The following is a 14765-nucleotide window of genomic DNA, read 5'->3' as shown; positions in this document are numbered from 1 at the left end:
GTTGGCTTCATAAAGGCCAGCCATTACGTGCACTCACAAGCACTCAACCTTGTCGGACCGCCGTCACTTGGGCCGAACAGGACCACTGGGAAGACCCCCGCGGTCCTTTGGGAATTGACAGGCCGAGTCCCAAACTCGCAGCTCTTACACCTCAGAGTCCGCAGTGGCTGCAGAATCTTCATCGTAACGGCGTACGTATGCCTCCAAGTTGCCAACGGACTTCGGCGGGCTAACGCAGTCTGAAGTGGGCTCTCGTCAAAGGGGCGGTTCCTCGAGGCAGGGCATTGAAGTACGCGGAAAAGGCCGAAGATTGGCTTGAAGGTTTCAATATGGGATATCGGCGCAGTGACCAGCCAACGTGGAAATCCACTAATATCCCCCGACACCGGCATGGCGGGCTTTTCGATCAGTACGTTTGGGTGGAGCTTGTTGAGGCCTTCGTTCTGATGGGATTCCAGCTTCTCTTTTGCTCACGCACAATTCGTTTGGGACTGCAAATCGGAACCCGGAGTCAGGGATATTTTTGCCAAGATCTGGGGTACCGACAAGCTCACGGTCTCCTTCGGTACGAAAACAGGCTCGCTCTCTACATACTCTCTCTAATCGTTACAGATGGAGGCACGCTGGCTTTCCCCACCCCGGAGGAAGCGAACCACGGCAAAGCACCCTGGCCTCACGTAAGGGCAAAGTCTTTTTGTTTCGAGGATATTGTCGATGCCAACAATGTTATAGTCTGATCAGAGCGCCTACCGTCCTTGGCCCCACTGCATTCAGGGTCTACTCAACCTCGTATGTCGCTCCACGCACTCTCCATGTCCACAATCACACCATCGCAGAGTCTGACAGACTGCGTAGCTACCCAATGGCCCCGACGACGGTGGGCTCGCAGTCCTGAACGGATCTGCGCCCCTCTTTGAGCAGTATTTCAAGGAACACACTCAGGTAAGCTTACAGCAATGAAGCATTGTGTTTTCTTCCCTTTTGTAGTAACAAATGATAGCCCGACGGTGGCTGGATCAAGAGGGATCTCTTCGACTGGACAGACGAGCAGCTTCAATGGTTCAAGGACCGCGGCTGCGAGTGGATGAAGCCAAATATGGAACCTGGTGACTTTATTCTTTGGGATTCCCGTGCTGTGCATTACGGTGCTGCACCACTTGGGACTAACAAGCGCATGGCTATCTGTAAGGGTCTAAGAGCTCGAGGTATGATCAGCAGCTTACTCGTTACAGATACTTGCTACAAGCCCATCGAGTTCTTGAGCGAAGAGCAGAGAGAGCGCAAAGTCGAGGCCTTCAAGAGAGGGTACATGACGGTAAGCCTTTGCAAACCAAAATTATATGGGTATTCTTCTAATGTAGCTGCAGTCTCACGACCCGACAGACTTTGTGCTGAAGGAGGAGCAAATGGCAGAATGGAACATTCTTCATCCATATGGAAAGCCAAGTATCAACAAAGAGACTCAGCAAGCTATTGGTATGGTCCCATACGAATAGGTTCGTACGAAGGCTTGGGTGTTGGAATCACAGGTTCTTAAATATGGGCTATGTGATGCTCTGTCGACCCGCTTCAGCATGCCGAGACCGGCCATTAAAATTATGAGAAGGTCGTTGCCGGTGGATTATCCGTCGACGCTCAGAAGTGGGAAGCTGTCAAAGCTTATTGGGTTCTCGGCATCCAAGTACATCCAAGAAATATCATCCATGCCAACGAATAAGTCCATTGCTTCCATATCATGCTGTGTTTCGAGCTGAGCTCCCGACATTGCAGCCGCATCAAGATGCCAGGAAGGTTCCCGGTCGTTACACTGCCCGGCCGTAGCTCCGTGCCTCTCAATGGATCCTCGGGGCCTGTCCACGTGAAGTAGACGAAGATTTGGCAGCTTGTCAAGCGCTGCAGATATTCGATGCGCTAGTGAAGCCATGAGATCTGCTGCTTCCCACTTCCTACGAAGCGTCTGCAAGATATCGCAGGCTGTATTGAAGTCTCGGTGAGCATCGTCCTGATCTGCCGCGAGCCGGCTGTACCGCAGCTGTTGATACGAGACTGACAGGGCGAGAGAGACTGCGTACACAACAATGGGAAGTGGATGAAGGGCATTCAGGAATTCCGAGTCCCGCATGTAACGAATCGTGTGCACCGAAGACAGCTGCTGCCGTAGTCTTGACGGTGTGGGGGACGGAAGAGACTCAATCGTTTTAAGCCGATGGGATAAAACGGCGGTGGCGAGGTAAAAGACCTGCAATGTAGCTGTACCGTTAGAGTCAGCTAGTAGAACAAATGGATGTCTACAGAATCGATACGAGCTCCACGTACCAATGGTAGATGGAGGCAGCTGCCAGGCGTGCATTTCATGTATAACTTGCTCAAAACTCGGAAAATCCGAATCCAGTCCAGAAGGGGGTATGACACTGTGTGGTGGACGATACAGTGCAATGACCCGGTTGAGTAGCCTGGAAATACGGAACCAAACATCAAAGGCAACGGAGCCCGACTCAGCAGGAGTGATGTGCTCGATGGCTATATCCATGTCGGCCATGCAACACGGCCTTGAGTGAATGGCGGCGTTCAATCTGTCCAAGGTCCACAAGCACCAGAATGTCCTTTTTACATCGTAGTTGTGATCTTTGGGCCGGTGTAGGTGCCATGCCATGGACTGAGCGTAATGCACAGCCAGTGCGATGTAGCTGGAGGCCTGTTCAGCGCCATCGCAACCTTCGTGATGGAGGGAGAGCAGTCCAAGAATGCGAACCAGGGTCATCCTCTTGATGGACGTTGGACGCAGCAAGGCCATGGCCAAGGAAGCGTGGAGTTGGCTGCAGAATTGCCGGACAGGTACCGCAGCATCTCCGGACTGTAGAAGCTTGAGGTGTGTGCCTGCGTCGCTGTCCTTTGCAACCACGAGACACACAGCATGGACCAGTGGCATTGAGGGAAAGAAGTGCGAGAGGGACCGGCGATACTCTTCTTCATTCAGAATTGGAATGATGGGGTGGACTTTGGCAAAATAGAGATCCGACAAGGCTCGGACCGTACTCTCAGGAAGAAGATCGGATGTTGGTGGTCCAGGGCGAACATTTTGCTCCTGAGGCTGGGGACATGATGGCGGGGACTCTTTCTGGGCACCAGTGCTCCAGCTACTGCGTGGACGAGGCTGCAACCAGACTCCAACCTCGCCAGTCGCCGTATCCGGCGCGTCTTCCGGCGAGGTTGTCTCGTCCAGAAGCCTCGCCTCGGGGTTCAAGTCGCCCACAAACCGCGGCGTCGCGGGGTTTTCGAGCGAAACAGACGTTGAGTGTGCATTCCTTGATAGGGCTGTGCACGGCGCATCGTGCCTGTGTTTGCGGGGATCGTCCTGACTCGGCGACGGCAGTTCTCTGATCACTGACGAGCGGTCGTTGTCGTCATGGTCCGAGCCCGCGGCAGAACCCTCAACTACCGTAGACTCCCGCGGACTAGGTTGCTTATCCGCTCGTAACGCCCGATGCTGATGCGGACAACGTCTCTACAGTGAAGGCTCGGGCATCAGATGTGGGCGAGTCCAGGCGGCGAAGGCCCACTGGCCAGAAAGACGGACCTTCTTTTGACGGCAGGGCTCGCAGGCCTTCCGCGACCGTACGCGCCCTGCGCGCTGCTTAGGATCGGATTGGGGGACAAACGTGAAATTGGTCGCCATACGTACATCGGTTGGTAGGGCCATGCTTGGGCAGAAATCGCCCCAAAAAGAGAGGAGCGAACCTAGAAATATCCCGACCGTCTGCCTGTGCTAAAATACCCCAGCGGCCAAGCCTCTGCTTTTGCCGTACCCAAAATTTCCAGCGGGGGATCAGGGCGGATCGGGGGCACAACCGGCCGGTTGGCAGTCGGCCGAACGAACCTTGGGCTGAGGCCCACCGCGCCACGCAGGGCGCCAGCGGGGAGAGTAGGAGCGAACAGAGGCTCTCGGAGTCTCAGCCTCTGTCCGCCGAATGAAGCAACGCAGGTAGCCATACCTAACACGAGAGAGTGTTCTCTGTGAGTCTGAACACGAATGGCAAGTCAAAGTGCCTTGGTACCACGTGGGCGATAGAGTGCAGTGCGTTCCAGTCGCAGCGAGTATTAGCCCATGGGCAGAGCGCTTTTCCACCGTCGTGTGGCACGGGGCCCCGTGCTCATATCGCACACCTGAAGTCCATAATGTGCTCCTGGGGACTGGTCTCCTCGAGGTTGGGCAGACTCCGAACAGCCTTACTGGGAGGCTGATCGGTCCCACCCACTATCCTCCAGAGCTGCATCTTCAGGACTCGTCACACGGCATCCGCCCGCGCCTGTGGCGCCCTTAGCGTAGTAGTCGCCGACACCGGGCTGTCCGTCCATGATTGGGCCTCCCGGCTACATAGCGGGTTGCCGTCTGGGGAAGTAAACGCCGCTCCTACAGGAAATTCCATTGCGCAGTCCAGCCCGAGTGACCCCACAAGAAAGGAGAGGCATTGTCCACGGACTTACTCTCAGTGAAGTCGGTATCCCTTCGTATTGTCGGAGGCTTACTGACGGGACATGCGCACAGACAGAACGTAGAGAGCTGAGAAAGTATAAAGGACGCCAGAAAGTTCGCGCCTGTAGCTCCTGACCACGTGAAGGCGCGTCAGAAAGCAATTGCACGCAACAATTGTCTGTTTTACTGCACCCAGCATGCTCTCCAGATTTGTCTCCCTCTTTCTAGCTCTTGCAGGCTTTACCCCCATTCTGCAATCTATTCTGAGCTACTTTTGGGACGCCAAAGGCCTCCGAAAGTATCCTTCCGCTTCGGCGGTAGCTGCAGTCAGTCCGCTTTGGCGTATCTGGCATAATGTTCACTTCAGACATTACGCTGCCGTCGACGACGCTCACAAACGACTTGGATCCCACGTTCGAATCGCCCCAAACCACGTCTCAGTGCTCGATCCTCGCGCCCCCTATGACATCTATGGGCACGGTGCCAACATGCTCAAGGAAGAGTGGTACGACGCTGGCGCTGGTGCTCATCGCAACCTAGCCGATACTCGTGACAAGGCGGAGCATCAGGCAAAACGAAAGATGATGGCCCACACCTTTGCTGCAAAGACAGTGTCCAAATTCGAACCGGTTCTACAAGAACATGTTGGTGCCCTCATGGCACAGCTTGATCATCACATAGACTCTGGAACAAGAGCCAACATGCGGCGCCTGATCAACTACTTCACTATCGACCTATTTGGCCAAGTGCTTTTCGGGCACAAACTGGGATGTTTGCGCCGCGGAAACGACAATCTTGTGGCTGAGTCAAAGGCTGGCCGTCTGTATGAAGCTCCATTCATCCAGTCGCTGCTGGACGTGACTGTCATCAACACAGTGCTCGGCATGGTACCAGGTCTTTTGTGGTTGTCTCGACCATTATTCAAAAGCCATCCATACAAGAGAGCTGGAACTGATTGGGAGAATATTGTCTATTACAACACCAAGGAGCGCATATCGAAGCAAGTGCAAGAAGACGACTTGTTCCAGAGACTGCTTCAGGACACCAAAGGCCACGACCTGAATCTTTCCATGGGCGAGATTGTCGCCGAATGCTCGGCAATGATGAATGCAGGCACGGAAACAACGACAGCCGCCATGACGAACACAATCTTCCTCCTTTTTACACATGCCGAGGTCCTCGCGCAGCTTCGTGAGGAACTCGACAAAGCGTTTCCTGGAGACGAGATTCCGACGTACGAGGCGGCTTCGAAGCTGCCCTACTTACGCGCTTGTATCGAAGAATCCCTCCGAGTGCGCCCAGCCAGCTCTATGGGTCTACCCCGAATTGTTCCTCCAGGTGGAAGAGTAATCGCTGGACAGTTCATTGCCGAGGGCGTGACGGTTTCGGTGCCCACGTATTCGCTGCTCAGAAACGAAAAGGTGTTTACGGACGCAACAAGGTACCAGCCTGACAGGTGGATGACTGAGGATCAAGAAAAGAAGAAGGAAATGATGAATAGTCACCTGCCCTTCAGCACAGGACCACGTGCCTGCATCGGTCGCAACATTGCGTACTTTGAGCAAACCGTAGTCATCGCTACGATCGTCAAGTTTATGATGGCAAAATTGCTGACACATTTGAGCTAGAGACTCAGGAGAGATTCAATTCGAACCCCGGGGACTTGCCCGTGGAGTTCAAGCGCCGCCATTGTTGAATGGTTTGCACAGAGAATAGGGAGACATGCAGCGTGTTCCAAGTTTGGCAGATCAATAAATGACGTCATTGAATACACTGAGCCATTGCTTCTTCCGAACCTGCCTTGCCTCAGAACTTCGATGCCATGCCATCAGGAGACCGATGTAGACACAGTGGCCGCGCTGGGCCGGGTCTTTGGTAACAACCAGGCGAACTTCGTGAACGCCGCCTACCGTACGGTGAGCTCCCAGCATGTTGGGTTGACCCACCCCGAGACACTCGGGAGAGACTCTGCGCCGGGAGGCCAAGCTTGTGCTTAGTGCGGGGGCGGGGCTGGCGGAGATGGCGGGGTCATCGGCGGGCTCCACTCCGACGTGGCTTGAACTGATCCGCGAACAGGCCAGGATGCGCAAGGTACTGAAGCGAGACCGTCATGTTCGTTACACTGCATGCCGCTGGAATCAACTCTTCGGCTCCCAATGAGCCGATCGGAGTGGGGGCGACCGACGGCCCCGCGAGCGCTTCACGACAATCTATTTGCCGGTATAAATTACTTGGAGATAATACTCACGTTGCGGACATCTACAACGTTTAGAGCTCCTCCTGTCCCCTGCCCACACCAAGTCGTTGAGCGCTACCATGTCTATGACGGTTGAGGACTGCGCCGTGGTGCGGGAAGGGTTCCCCCGCCCGTTTCCAACCACCCCGTCAAAGGTTCTCGAGCAGTTTCGGCTGCACGGGAAAGTCGTGGTTGTCACTGGCGCGGCAGACGGAATCGGCCTGGCAGTCGCAGACGCCATGGCAGAAGCCGGTGCGAACGTCGCGCTATGGTACAACTCGTACGTTTAAAGCTCGCTCCCTTGGCATTTATAGTCGCTCACACGTTCTAGTAACGATGCCGCCCTGCAACGATCCCACGAGTTGGCTCGGGACTACAATGTAAAGACTGTAGCGTACAAAGTTGATGGTAGGCAAATATTGCTTCGGGTTCCACGCAAACCTTGTGCACTGCTTACCGAATGATGCAGTGTCCGATGCTGCTCAAGTGGAGGGGACCGTATCCAAGGTGGTTCATGACTTTCGGAAGATTGATGTCTTCATCGCCAACGCTGGTAAGCCGCATTGAATACGAAAGAATTGCAGGGAGTCATAGCTGAACCAACGAAGGCATGGCCATCTCAAAGCCAATTCTTGAACAGACTTTGGACGAATACAGGAAGCAAATGTCTGTCAATGGTGAGACATCTTCACTCTCCCATCATCATGAAGTCGCTAATACTTCTAGTCGACGGCGTCGTCTTTTGCGCCAAATATGCCGGCGAGGTCTTTCGCAAGCAAGGATTTGGCAACTTGATTGTGACATCCAGCATGAGCGGTCACATCGTCAATGTGCCGGTTGATCAGCCCGTCTACAACGCGACCAAGGCCTGTGTTACGCACTTCGCCAAGTCTTTGGCCCGTGAATGGCGGGAGTTCGCCAGGGTGAATATCGTTTCGCCCGGGTTCTTCGATACGAAGATGGGGGCTAGTCCGCTCGCACTCAACGAGGCATATCGCATGTCGGCTATGGGGAGGCAGGGCCATGTCAAGGAGATCAAGGGCTTGTATTTGTACTTGGCGAGCGACGCCTCGACGTACATGACGGGGAGCGACGTTCTTATAGACGGGGGCTATGTACTGCCGTAGGCGAGCTCTCAGTTTCTGCCGCAAGTCTGGTCTGAACGGGACCACCCCACGAATAGACAAGTAGGACCAACAATTTATTTGGAATGTTGTGAGAGTCACTAGCTTGAAGTAACAAATTAAAACAAAGCATGCTACCTGGATGCGCATGCTATTGCTCGCCACGGCTCCGGGCCATTGTGTGTCCATGATGGACGAGTCACTACGTTGCGTTGGTCGGACACCAGCTTCTCACTATTCACGACTCGTTGCAATCGTGTCAAGGCGGCATGCAAGACAAACAAAGGAGAGTTTGGTGAAACATTCTCTAGCTAAGCTGCTCTACAATACGATACCGCCGCCATCCACGACAATGTCCGTCCCATTGATGTATGAGCCTGCATCGCTTGCCAGTAGTACAATGGTACCCGTTAGCTCCGACGGCGACCCCATCCTTCCGATCGGGTTCCTCTCTGCCCACACTTGACGATGTTGCGCAATCCCATCTCCTTCGTTGAGGATTGTGTCCATGTAGCCCGGGCTAACGCTGTTGGTTCGGATGCCGTATCTGGCCCATTCCGCGGCCAGACAGCTTTTAAGCATAAGAAGTGCTGCCTTGCTGACATTGTATGCGGCCTGAGGTTGAGGAAAGTTGACACGGTGGGCTGAGATGGAGGCTACAAACGTGATCGAGGAGCCGCGCTTGCCATTCTTTACCATTTGTCGCGCCCCCGCTTGTGCGCATATGAAGCAGCCCGTAGTGTTGATGTCGATGATTCTTCTCCACTGCGACACTGGCATGTCAATCGTTTCGATGCATCCAACCACTCCAACAAAGCACACAACGTGATCGACCGAGCCAAGCTCCTCTACGGTCTTCTCCATGGCCTGGTTGACGGCCTCCTCATCTGTGACATTGACGGCTATTGCGCTAATTTTGGCTTGAGGAAACCTGCTGCGCAGCCGCAACATGTCCTCTTGACAGCCTTTCAGGTTCGTGTCGAATATCATGAGACCTTCAAGGCCATGGTCAAGCAGCGCTTCGCAAGACGCAAGCCCAAGCGTCCCAGCCCCTCCAGTGACGACTGCATTTCCCTTGACGGAGAATCTTGTCTTAGCTGCCACTGTCGGATCGGTGTTGTTCTCGACTTTCGGTGGTGGTGTCATCGAGCTGACGCTTCCGTCGCTGAAGACCATCGAGGGAATGGCACGAGCCTTGAGGGCTTCGCCCGCCGCAAGTTCGGCTGATGGCGCCATTCTGATGCCAGATAAAGTCTTGGGGTTTCCGAGTATGATCGGTGGTAGGAAGCGCTCACATGAGAAAATAAAGAAATAAGATGACAATTGGCTGGACGTCCTCGTTGAAGCCAGGCGAAGAATACACCACGAACTTTGAAGTCACAGCGACTGCGGAGGCTGTATAAGCTTAGCAGAAAGAGATGGCCTTTTGAAGAGGTAGTAGCCATGAGCGACTGGTCATTAATCGGAGCTGTGTCTTCCGATCTCTGCCGCATTCTGGAAATTTGCGCCCATCTTCAGGGTTGGCTTGCCAATCCCAGACTCGCAGAGTCGGGGCCGGTCAACCGTGTTCGATGTTATCGGTGTGGAGTGCTCCGATGGTCTGGTGTCCACCGGCCGCTTCGGCACTGACGTTCGGCGTGGACTTCATCGGGCATGATGTCGGTCAATCAAACGCCGAAGGGTCTTTAACCATTATGGGTTAGTCTTATGGCCGAGAACAAGAATCACTCGCAAATGGTGCTTAAAAAGAATTCCCTCTTTTGCTATCATCACGAAGTGCACATACAGTGAGCATCTTTATAGTTGACTCTGGCGTCCTCCGAAATGACCGATGTGTGTGAGCCCACCGAACGGTCCCTCTGCTATGGTGACTGACAGGCTCCAGTCAAATTTGTCGTGCGTGCTGCTAGGGCCGGGAAAAGTACGTTTTGAACGTCGCCCGACCCCGCAAATCGTCGACCCTCATGATGTTCTGGTGCAAATTGGTTATGTTGGGGTTTGCGGAAGCGATGTAAGTTCTCTACTTCTTTTGACAACTTCCGCTGACGTCCAAGGTTCATTTCTGGATGCATGGGGGGATCACGAGGAAAGTCTCCGAAGAAAGTCCCCTTGTCATGGGCCACGAGGCGTCCGGGACAGTTCATTCCGTTGGATCGGCTGTGACCAGGCTCAAACCTGGAGATCGCGTCGCGATTGAGCCTGGCATTCCATGTCGACGATGCAACAGATGCAAAAGCGGAAAGTACAACTTGTGCCCTCGCATGCGCTTTGCGGCCGACCCGCCCAAGACCGAGGGAACTTTGTGCCACTTGTTCAAAGTTCCTGAAGACTTTGCCTATAAAATCCCGGATAGTCTCAGTCTACAAGAGGCAGTTCTCGTCGAACCGCTGAGTGTCGCCGTCCATGGCGTTCGCCTGGCGGATCTAAAGGCCGGTCAGACTGTGTTGGTGCAAGGCTCGGGAACAATTGGTCTCCTTGCTGCGGCCACTGCCAAGGCATATGGAGCAAAAGCCGTTTTTATTGCTGATATCAACGAAACAAAGCTTGGCTTTGCAAAATCCTTCGGATATGTCGCCTTCGTTTCGGACACATCTTCGACGCCATTTGAAGACGCTGAGAGGTTCAAGAAGGAGGCTTGTCTTGAAGATGGCGTAGACATCGTGCTCGAATGCACCGGCGTGGAGTCATCTGCACAGACTGGCATTTATGCATCCGCCCCCGGTGGTACGATGGTACAAATTGGGATGGGGAAGTTCAATCAATCCTTGCCGCTGGGTGCCATGTGCGAGAAAGAAACCGTGCTGAAGACAGCCTTCAGATATGGCCCTGGGGATTATGACATTGCACTTGAGCTCTTGGTCTCCGGTAAAGTTTCTGTCAAAGCAATGATCAGCAGCATTGTTCCTTTCGAGGACGCGCCGAAGGCATGGGAGAGGACCAGAAAGGGGGAGGGTATCAAAAACTTGATCGAGGGAGTCCATGTGTAGACAGATTTAGCCTTCAATGTTCGGTATCACTACCATCAAGGCGTCCAAGGCGTTGGATCAACACAGTCAGGTCCGACATGCGATGGCAGCGGCCTCTCTCTGCAACCAATGATGCTGACCGTGATGACTTCCAGCCGCTTGTTCTCGGGGTATTCTGAAGCCTCAACATTCCTCTTTGGAAATTTAAGTAGCCCAGTCATTGAGTAGGAAGTCGAGAGGCATATCCATAAAATCTTGAGACACCTGGCTCATGAGGATCCGCAAGTCTGGATCACCGACATGCTCGGGGACAGACTCTTGGCCTCCGCCGTGAAACGCGAAGCCATTCTCGCTCTGTGGGCCTTCGTAGTACGGTTGTGGATGTTCAATGTCGCCTCCAGGGGCTGTTGATGCATCGCTGTCCGGAACTCCAACGTTATCGCGGGTATTGCCTCCCTCCAAGCCAGCCGAAGGAAGGGTTGGGAGCCGGCTCTTGATATCGTTGAGCGATTTCAGGCAACGGCTTGCTGCCCTACTTGTCGTCGCCAATTTCTGCAAACAGGATTGAGCTTTGGTCACCGAGTATTCGTGTGCCCATGGGAGCTCCGTTCGCCCCGATGCCTCGGCTTGGCCATTATTGGCGAGGTTATTCGCCAAAAGTACAAGGGCCGCCTGAAACATGAAATATGTAGCGTACCAAGCGAGGCCTTGATGTAGTGCAGACGCGTAGGACGTGCAAAACTCATCGATATCGTGGATAGTCTGCATCGCAATATGGAGACACTTCTCTTCTGCGTCCTCGGACGTGGGAAGGAAGCTATGGCACTTCTGAGCCCCACGCCAAAGCAAGATGCGAAGGTTCTGCTCTTTCCAAAGAACGACAGCGCGAGGTGCCCGGAACCAGAGAGGAACATCTGTGGCGATAAAATAATTTGGCAGATTATGGCGCCAGACATTGAGGTCTCTCTCCCGAGTCTCAGCTAGTCGATACTCAATTTTAGTACCCGCTAATTTGGCTTGAAGAAACTCCGCGTAGATTGCATCAGCGATTCTTGCTAGCTGCGCTTGAGCAATGATGGCAGAGTATGTCGTGGGAAGATAGGTAGCTGCGGGGGCCGACGCGCTGGGCGGAAGTCCCTATCAAGGTTTATCAGCAAGCTTGGAACAAGCACAGGGACTACTGGAAATCTGATGTACCTTGTCATCGATATTGCATGGAAATCGAGCATCAACGAAATCACCGAGCATTGTCGGGGGTCGACCCGTGGTAATGTTGAACCCGCTCTCGAAGCAATACGTCGTCCAGAATAATTGACGACGCCGCTCGTGGCCGATAGTACCATCCGTCCCTGAAAGTTCTCGGTGTAAACCCAGCTCCAGGGCCATTCTGCATGCCAACCCAATATAGTTGTAACCTGTGTTTGTGCGATCTCTCTTCTGGAGGTAGTTGCCGATGAGCAGAAACGCTTGCAGGGTCTCTATTGTTCCAGATTCGAGCATTTGAATAGACAGGTTGGCTCTCGCAGCCGCATAGTACTGGGTGTAAGAGTGCTCCGTCTCGCTATTTGTAAGCCAGTGCCCGATGCTCAAGACCATGTAGTACACCACCCGCCATGGCGATCGTGTCGGTGCATGTTGTTGGCCGGTATTCATCCGATCTCTGAACGTTTTTTCGTGTATGATAGGGTAGCAGGTATTGTAAAGATTGAAGTATGCATCAACAAGACATGCAGTGACATGCGAATGCTGCAAATCCGGCGGTTCGGGAGGCAGAAGCTCAGCCGAGGGCGTAGATCGACTACGTCCGTGCTGGGCGCTCGTGTGTGCTTTTCTTGTCCCGCTGGATATTACTGTATCAATCTCCTCCAGAAGCTGCGAGCCAGAGCTGCTACCTGCGTCGCGTTGTTACACCGGAATTACATTCGCGCAGTTTAGATGAGATGCATCAAACTTACCTAAATAGCCAGCATCTCTTGTGGCAAGCGCCGCCATTCCGTCAGTAGCAGTGGATAGGCCATGCTCTGCAGAGCCAACTCCAGGTGACAAGGACCCCTCATGCCACTCATACCGGTTGGGCGGGGACGCATCCAGTTCGCCATCATCCGGCTCATGAGAGCTTGCCGCGGCTGATGTCGCGCCGGTATGCTGCTTCAGTGCCGACTCGATGTCTATGTCCGGGTTAAGTGACCGCAGAAGCGACCGGAGCTGTGCGCAACGGTATTCAGCAGCGTCCAGGTTTCGCCTGGTCAAGGGTGTTCGGTCGGGAGGCGAGTCAAAGCTACACAACTTGCCCGCCCTAGTGCAATACGAACAGGGCCCATTCCCGGTGTTGCTCCGCAGGCACCTGGTTTTTCTCCTCTGGCAATTCAGGCATGCGCGCATGGCGTTCATGCAGATATATGGAGGAAGTGGAGGATCTTCCGTCGGTGATAACGGCGAGCGCGGAATGCAGAAACATCAATTGATCGAGTGATGTTGCAGAGTGGATCAATCGCAGGTGGCGAACCGGGAAGTTGTACCAGCAGGAAAATTGTGGGTCAACGGAGCACAGTCAACCTCAACTGGAACCCTGGAACGTTGACTTGCATAGACTGGAAGCACCCAAGAACAGAGCTCCGCCACAATGCACGTGCCACACTTACATCTGCTCTCACCGGCACGCGACAACCCAACTACCAGCTGCCTTCCAACTTGCTCCAATCAGTCCCACGAATCGGGACCAAAGTAGCCCCTCTCAGGCAGGTCCTGAAGGAGGGCATTCCGCCCAGCGCCGCCATCGATAGTTTTGCCGTTGACGTCATTCCCCCACCAGTGGAGTTCTTTGGGGTAATACTGCACGGCGAAGAACATGATGATGGCAGAAAAAGCCAGCCCGCCCGTGAAAGCTGCCGATAGAAGATAGGTATACTTCTCCCACCACGCTGTCTTGTTCCTTTTCAGGTAGTACATGAAGAAACAAGATAGATAGAAAGCACCGGTGACGTAGGAGAGATTCAGCGGCGCCCAGACCAGGAATCCACTTAGAAAGATCGACGGATGGACGGGCTTGAGCCACGAGATGGGAGTAAAGACGGTGGTGTTGCACAAACGGAACATGGGTGCCGGCAATGAGTCCATGCATAGTCGGCGGAATTGCGGCCCAAAGTTCTTGACAGTCCACCATACCACGGCAAGGAGAAACCCTAACAAGAAGCCATACTTCATAGCGGGGTACATCTGCGAAAACGTTCGCTGCGGCCCGATGGCGCCCTGCGCCGACATTAGTATGGGACAAACGTTGGGCAGTCACGACGTACCCAGACTATGGATGATGAGAAGTATATGACGGAGCCACTTGTACAAGTGAACTTGGACGCCTGAGTCGGGGTGCATATCCCTGGGAGGGTATCCACGAATTGTACCACGACGTAGCAGACGATTGCCGCGATGATGGAACTCATCAGTTGGCCACGATACATGGCACGGGGAGGTATCTGCGCGTAAAGGCCCATCTTCTGATCTGAAATGTAGTTGTCCGCTTGAGTCCCGATGATGTAGCCGAACGCCTTAACAAACATCATAGCCTCGGGATGCCCAGGCAGCGCATAGCCAACTATCAGTTCTGAGGGAACGTTGAGGCCCATGGGACTGCCTGATATAGCGTAAAGGTATGCCAACGGAATAAGGAAGACAAGGTTGAGCCCGATCACGAAAAAGATTGTCCAAACTGGTGTCTGGAGTTGAGGCCAGTTGCACAAAACGACGATGCCAAATACGAAGGCACAAAGGGTAATGACGAAAAACCACCAGTCGGGAACCTCTGGATATTGCCGCATCATTTTGGTGAAGGGATCATCAAAACCGTCGTAGACGGAGCCGTCGTCGCTAAAAATTTCGCATAGTTCTCGACCAGCCTCTTGAAATCGGCCACTTAGAGCTGCTGATGTGGCATTTTTGACTCCAATGAGTGTTTTCTTCACCGATGA

The 14765-nt window shown here is 53.7% G+C and overlaps 5 protein-coding genes across 5 annotated transcripts; 3 read left to right on the top strand and 2 right to left on the bottom strand.

The window, feature by feature from the left end:
• Positions 1-390: 390 nt before the first annotated feature.
• On the top strand, positions 391-1496 carry PLICBS_003815 (uncharacterized protein; the record flags this gene model as incomplete). The annotated part of the gene is made up of 7 exons (XM_065600301.1): positions 391-409; positions 613-677; positions 733-789; positions 856-942; positions 1001-1184; positions 1233-1315; positions 1368-1496. The coding sequence occupies 7 exons, from the start codon at positions 391-393 to the stop codon at positions 1494-1496; spliced, it is 624 nt and encodes a 207-aa protein (XP_065456373.1).
• Positions 1497-4962: 3466 nt separating this feature from the next.
• Positions 4963-6102, top strand: PLICBS_003814 (uncharacterized protein; the record flags this gene model as incomplete). The annotated part of the gene is made up of 1 exon (XM_018323597.2): positions 4963-6102. The coding sequence occupies one exon, from the start codon at positions 4963-4965 to the stop codon at positions 6100-6102; it is 1140 nt and encodes a 379-aa protein (XP_018178828.2).
• A 688-nt stretch (positions 6103-6790) lies between these two features.
• Positions 6791-7837, top strand: PLICBS_003813 (uncharacterized protein; the record flags this gene model as incomplete). The annotated part of the gene is made up of 5 exons (XM_018323596.2): positions 6791-6990; positions 7042-7118; positions 7180-7263; positions 7319-7387; positions 7437-7837. The coding sequence occupies 5 exons, from the start codon at positions 6791-6793 to the stop codon at positions 7835-7837; spliced, it is 831 nt and encodes a 276-aa protein (XP_018178827.2).
• Positions 7838-8155: 318 nt separating this feature from the next.
• Positions 8156-9070, bottom strand: PLICBS_003812 (uncharacterized protein; the record flags this gene model as incomplete). Its single annotated transcript, XM_018323595.2, has 1 exon — positions 8156-9070. One exon carries the CDS (start codon positions 9068-9070, stop codon positions 8156-8158), a length of 915 nt encoding a protein of 304 aa, XP_018178826.2.
• Positions 9071-13500: 4430 nt separating this feature from the next.
• PLICBS_003811 (uncharacterized protein) lies at positions 13501-14423 on the bottom strand (the record flags this gene model as incomplete). The annotated part of the gene is made up of 2 exons (XM_018323592.2): positions 13501-14049; positions 14097-14423. The coding sequence occupies 2 exons, from the start codon at positions 14421-14423 to the stop codon at positions 13501-13503; spliced, it is 876 nt and encodes a 291-aa protein (XP_018178823.2).
• Positions 14424-14765: the final 342 nt, after the last annotated feature.

Source organism: Purpureocillium lilacinum (assembly GCF_023168085.1).
Source record: "Purpureocillium lilacinum CBS 284.36 DNA, scaffold_2, whole genome shotgun sequence".
Taxonomy (NCBI): domain Eukaryota; kingdom Fungi; phylum Ascomycota; class Sordariomycetes; order Hypocreales; family Ophiocordycipitaceae; genus Purpureocillium; species Purpureocillium lilacinum.
This window is presented reverse-complemented; position numbering and strand designations above follow the sequence as displayed.